Source organism: Hemitrygon akajei, chromosome 14, assembly GCF_048418815.1.
Source record: "Hemitrygon akajei chromosome 14, sHemAka1.3, whole genome shotgun sequence".
Classification (NCBI taxonomy): Eukaryota; Metazoa; Chordata; class Chondrichthyes; order Myliobatiformes; family Dasyatidae; genus Hemitrygon; species Hemitrygon akajei.
This window is the reverse complement of record NC_133137.1, coordinates 50,192,982-50,198,981: the sequence shown is the minus strand read 5'-3', so window position 1 is coordinate 50,198,981 and position 6,000 is coordinate 50,192,982. Positions and strand designations below refer to the sequence as shown.

General features: G+C 45.0%; 1 protein-coding gene across 2 annotated transcripts in view; it reads right to left on the bottom strand.

The window, feature by feature from the left end:
* Positions 1–634: 634 nt before the first annotated feature.
* mrpl42 (mitochondrial ribosomal protein L42) overlaps positions 635–6,000 on the bottom strand; it is a 30,500-nt gene continuing 25,134 nt past the window's right edge. For both annotated transcript variants that reach the window (XM_073066033.1, XM_073066032.1), the window contains exon 5: positions 635–1,053. In XM_073066033.1, the coding sequence (XP_072922134.1) occupies positions 1,008–1,053 (46 nt within the window). In that variant the 3' untranslated portion in view covers positions 635–1,007. The remainder of the gene's footprint in view (positions 1,054–6,000) is intronic.

Here is a 6,000-nt window from a genome sequence, read left to right as displayed (position 1 = left end):
ACTGTGGAATGATTGTTGCTGCCAGATGGGGTGGTTTGAGTATCTCAGAAACGGCTGTTCTCCTGTGATTTTCTCACAGAATTCTTTAGAGTTTACAGAGAATGGTGCCATAAACAAAAATACATCCAGTAAGCAGCAGTTGTGTGGGCAAAAACGCTTTGTTAATAAGACAGGTCATAGAGGAAAATGGCTAGACTAGTTTAAGGATACAGTAACTTAAAAAAACATGCATTACAACAGTGTTCTGCAGAACAGCATCTCTGAATGTCCAATAAGTTGAACCTTGAATTAGATGGGCTACAGCAGCAGAAGACCATGAACATACAGAAATACACTTAATAGCCACTTTATTATGTACCTTCTGTACCTAATAGTGGCCACTGAGTGTAGTTACTAATTGAATAAAAACATGACAATCAAGAAATGAAAATTGTAGCAGCATCTCTATCACAAAGGAAGTTGTGGGAAATATTAAAACTTTATTCCAAGCAAATTTTTTGAGATATTTTAACATAATTACTTTGCACCATTGCAGTCTATTGTTAGCAACCCAAAATAAAGCACACAAAGCAGCTTTTGGGTGATAAAATTGCCTCATTTGGGCTTTAGGTTTAGTAAGACTTCAAGTCAACTATTTGCCTTAAGTAGATACATTTATTAAAATGACAGGTTGAGTTTAATTCTAATAGGTCAACAGCTTCTTAGACAAAATCTAAGATGCAAATATTTAATTTTAAGATTTTATTGCATTAAGTATTTCCAATAATTATAATTATCATCAACCATTAACAAGATCATTACACTCCTCATACCGTGAAAGACTTCACTTTTAAATACAGATATGCTTCATAAACAATGTAAATGTAAAACAGCAAATAGATACAGTGATTACAAATCAGCAATGAATCAAAGTTCTTTTCTTTACAGTGGAATGCAGCAAGACACCAGTAACCAAAGCTGACTTGTGGTGAAATCACTGTCTTCAATCCGAATCTGAATCATCTGCTTCATCTGTCTTTTGGTGGATTGGGATTAATCCTTCGCCTGTGATACCTTTAAACAAAAACATTTTTATTCCTTTATCATGGATTCACAAAATATTTGTATAAATGTTTTGGTGCTTCTTGAATTAAACTTCATTAATGGTTCTATTACAACAATGAACAGTAAAGAATTTCCATTAACAGAGTAATTCATAGAGTAAATAAGCAGGCAAAAGTCTGTTTCAAGAGCGAGGTCTCAGCCATTTGAAACTGCAGTAGTAGAGTTACAAAGATTTAAATGGTAAGAAGTTAGGGTCCTAAGACAAAGCTAATGGTTAAATGTAAAGCAACACACACAAAATGCTGGTGGAATGCGTCAGGCCAGGCAGCATCTATATGGAGAAGCGCTGTCGATGTTTCGGGCCGAGACCCTTTGTCAGGACTAACTGAAAGGAAAGATAGTAAGAGATTTGAAAGTAGGAAGGGGAGGGGAAAATGTGAAATGATAGGAGAAGACTGGAGGGGGTGGAGTGAAGTTGAGAGCCAGAAGGTGATTGGCAAAAGGGATACAGTGCTAGAGAAGGGAAAGGATCATGGGACGGGAGGCCTAGGGAGAAAGAAAGGGGGACGGGAGCACCAGAGGGAGACAGAGAACAGGCAGAGAGAGAAAGAAAATAAAGGGAGGGGGAAAAAAAACTAAATATATCAGGGATGGGGTAAGAAGGGGAGGAGGGGCATTAACAGAAGTTAGAGAAGTCAATGTTCATGCCATCAAGTTGGAGGCTACCCAGCAGGTATATAAGGTGTTGTTCCTCCAACCTGAGTGTGGTTTCATCTTGACAGTAGAGGAGGCCATGGATAGACATATCAGAATGGGAAATGGGAATGGGACGTGGAATTAAAATGTGTGACCCCTTCTCCCGTCTTCAACGTTCCTCCTCTTCATGGACACCCCGCTCTGGTCTTCTGCCTGCTCTGGATCTCTTTATTGCTAATTGCTGACGGGACCTCAACCATCTCGACTTCACCACACCGTATTCCAATTCCAACCTCTCTCCTTCCGAATGCTCTGCTCTCTGCTCCCTCTGCACCAATCCCAACGTCACTATAAAACCCGCTGATAAGGGGGGAGCTGTTGTAGTCTGGCGTACTGACCTCTACCTGGCCGAGGCACAGCGACAACTATTGGATACCTCCTCTTATTTACCCCTTGATCATGATCCCACTAAGGAGCACCAGGTCACTATCTCCTATACCATCACCAACCTTATCAGCTCTGGGGATCTCCCATCCACTGCCACCAACCTCATAGTTCCCACACCCCGCACTTCCCGTTTCCACCTCCTACCCAAGATCCACAAACCTGCCTGTCCAGGTAGACCCATTGACTCAGCTTTCTCCTGCCCCACCAAACTCATTTCTGCATACCTTGACACTGTTTTATCCCCCCTTGTTCAATCCCTTCCCACCTATGTTCATGACACTTCTCACGCTTTGAATTTTTTCAATGATTTTAAGTTCCCTGGCCCCCACCGCCTTATTTTCACCATGGACGTCCAGTCCCTATATACCTTCATTCCCCACCGGGATGGTCTCAAAGCTCTTCGCTTCTTTTTGGATTCCAGACCCAACCAATTCCCCTCTACCACCACTCTCCTCCGTCTAGTGGAATTAGTTCTTACTCTCAATAATTTTTCCTTTGGCTCCTCCCACTTCCTCCAAACCAAAGGTGTAGCCATGGGCACCCACATGGGTCCCAGTTATGCCTGCCTTTTTGTTGGCTTTGTGGAATGGTCCATGTTCCAAATCTATACGGGTATCCGTCCCTCTCTTTTCCTTCGCTACATCGATGACTGCATTGGCGCTGCCTCCTGCACACATGCTGAGCTCGTTGACTTCATTAACTTTGCCTCCAACTTTCACCCTGCCCTCAAATTTACCTGGTCTATTTCTGACACCTCCCTCCCCTTTCTTGATCTTTCTGTCTCCATCTCTGGAGACGGCCTATCTACCGATATCTACTATAAGCCTACAGACTCTCACAGCTACCTGGACTATTCCTCTTCCCACCCTGTCTCTTGCAAAAATGCTATCCCCTTCTCACAATTCCTCCATCTCCACCGCATCTGCTCTCAGGATGAGACTTTTCATTCCAGGATGAAGGAGATGTCTTCCTTTTTTAAACAAAGGGGCTTCCCTTCTTCCACCATCAACTCTGCTCTCAAACACATCTCTCCCATTTCCCGCACATCTGCCCTCACCCCATCCGCCCACCACCCCACTTGGGATAGGGTCCCCCTTGTCCTCACCTACCACCTCACCAGCCTCCGGATCCAATGTATAATTCTCCATAACTTCCGCCACCTCTAACGGGATCCCACTACCAAGCACATCTTCCCCCCCCCCCCCTCTGCTTTCCGCAGGGATCACTCCCTACGCTACTCCCTTGTCCATTCCTCCCCCCCATCCCTTCCCACCGATCTCCCTCCTGGTACTTATCCTTGTAAGTGGAACAAGTGCTACACCTGCCCTTACACTTCCTCCCTCACCACCATTCAGGGCCCCAGACAGCCCTTCCAGGTGAGGCGACACTTCACCTGTGAGTCGGCTGGTGTGGTATACTGCGTCCGGTGCTCCTGGTGTGGCCTTTTATATATTGGTGAGACCTGACACAGACTGGGAGACCGTTTCGCTGAACACCTACCAGAGAAAGCAGGATCTCCCAGTGGCCACGCATTTTAATTCCACGTCCCATTCCCATTCTGATATGTCTATCCATGGCCTCCTCTACTGTCAAGATAAAGCCAAACTCAGGTTGGAGGAACAACTCCTTATATACCAGTTGGGTAGCCTCCAACCTGATGGCATGAACACTGACTTCTCTAACTTCCGTTAATGCCCCTCCTCCCCTTCTAACCCCATCCCTGATATATTTAGTTTTTCTCCCCCTCCCTTTTTTTCTTTCTCTCTCTGCCCATCACTCTGCCTGTTCTCCATCTCCCTCTGGTGCTCCCGTCCCCCTTTCTTTCTCCCTAGGCCTCCCGTCCCATGATCCTTTCCCTTCTCTAGCTCTGTATCCCTTTTGCCAATCACCTTTCCGGCTCTCAGCTTCACCCCACCCTCTCCGGTCTTCTCCTATCATTTCCTTTTTACCTCCTCCTCCTACTTTCAAATCTCTTACTATCTTCCCTTTCAGTTAGTCCTGACAAAGGGTCTCGGCCCGAAATGTCAACAGCGCTTCTCCCTATAGATGCTGCCTGGCCTGCTGCGTTCCACCAGCATTTTGTATGTGTTGCTTGAATTTCCAGCATCTGCAGATTTCCTTGTGTTTGCGGTTAAATGTAAACATAATTTAAAAAGCCCAGTGTAGTGAATGCTTCTATCTCAAGAACAGTATGAAAATGTGGACGTAATGTCTCCACTGTACAGAAATACCTCGTGTACCTAATAAAGTGGCCATGACACTAGACACTAGAATACTACAGCACAGTACAGACCCTTCAGTCCTCCATGTTGTGCCGACCCATATATTCCTTTAAAAAAAGTACTAAACCCACACTACCCCATAATCCTCTATTTTTCTCTCATCCATGTGCCTGTCCAAGAGGATCTTTAATACTGCTAATGTTTTAGCCTCCACCACCGTCCCTGGCAAGTCATTTCAGGCACCAATAACACTCTGGGTAAAAAAGTTACCCCTGATGTTTCCCCTCAACTTCCCTCCCTTAACTTTGTACATATGCCCTCTGGTGTTTGCTATTCATGTCCTGGGAAACAGGTACTGACTATCCACCCTATCTATGCCTCTCATAACCTTGTAGACCTCTATGAAGTCCCCTCTCATCCTTCTACGCTCCAAAGAGAAAAGTCCCAGCTCTGCTAACCTTGCCTCATAAGACATGTTTTTCAATCCAGGCAACATCCTGGTAAATCTCCTCTGCATAGCTTCCATATCCTCCCTATAATGAGGTGACCAGAACTGAACACAATACTCTATGTGTGATCTCACCAGAGATTTGTAGAGTTGCAACATGACCTCTCTACTCTTGAACTCAATCCCCTTATTAGACAGACAGACAGACATACTTTATTGATCTTGAGGGAAATTGGGTTTTGTTACAGTTGCACCAACCAAGAACAGAGTAGAAATATAGCAAAATAAAACCAGAAATAATAACATAATAATAGGTAAATTATGCCAAGAGGAAATAAGTCCAGGACCAGCCTATTGGCTTAGGGTGTCTGACACTCCAAGGGAGGAGTTGTAAAGTTTGATGGCCACAGGCAGGAATTACTTCATATGACGCTCAGTGTCACATCTCGGTGGAATGAGTCTCTGGCTGAATGTACTCCTGTGCCTAACCAGTACATTATGGAGAGGATGGGAGTCATTGTCCAAGATGGCATGCAACTTGGACAGCATCCTCTTTTCAGACACCACTGTCAGAGAGTCCAGTTCCACCCCCACAACATCACTGGCCTTGTGAATGAGTTTGTTAATTCTGTTGGTGTCTGCTACCCTCAGCCTGCTGCCCCAGCACAGTCAGATAAAGCAAAAGAAAAGCGCTAGGTAAAGTATTTTTCCCCTTTCCTTCTTTATATCTGCTTAGTAAGGACAGTGGAGATGCCAGATCCTTCTGCACTTCTAACAATCCATGTTAAGGAGTTGGAGCTAGAACCGATGAACTCTGGATCATTTGGGAGGCTGACGGGGTGATAGAGAGGACATATAGAGAGGTAATTACACCAATGGTACAGGACACAGGAAGCTGGATGACAGTCAGGAAGGGGAAATGGGTTAAGGAGCCAGTGCAGAGTACCCCTGTGGCCATTACCCTCAACAACAGGTATATCACTTTGGATACTGATGGGTGGAATATCCTAACAGAGGAAAGTCACAGCAGTCGGGTCTCTGGTGCTGAGTCTGCCTCTGTGACTCAGAAGTGGGGAGAAGAGGTGCGTTGTGGAGACAGGGGATTTATTAGTAAGGGGAATGAATGGGAGGTTCTGTGGATGA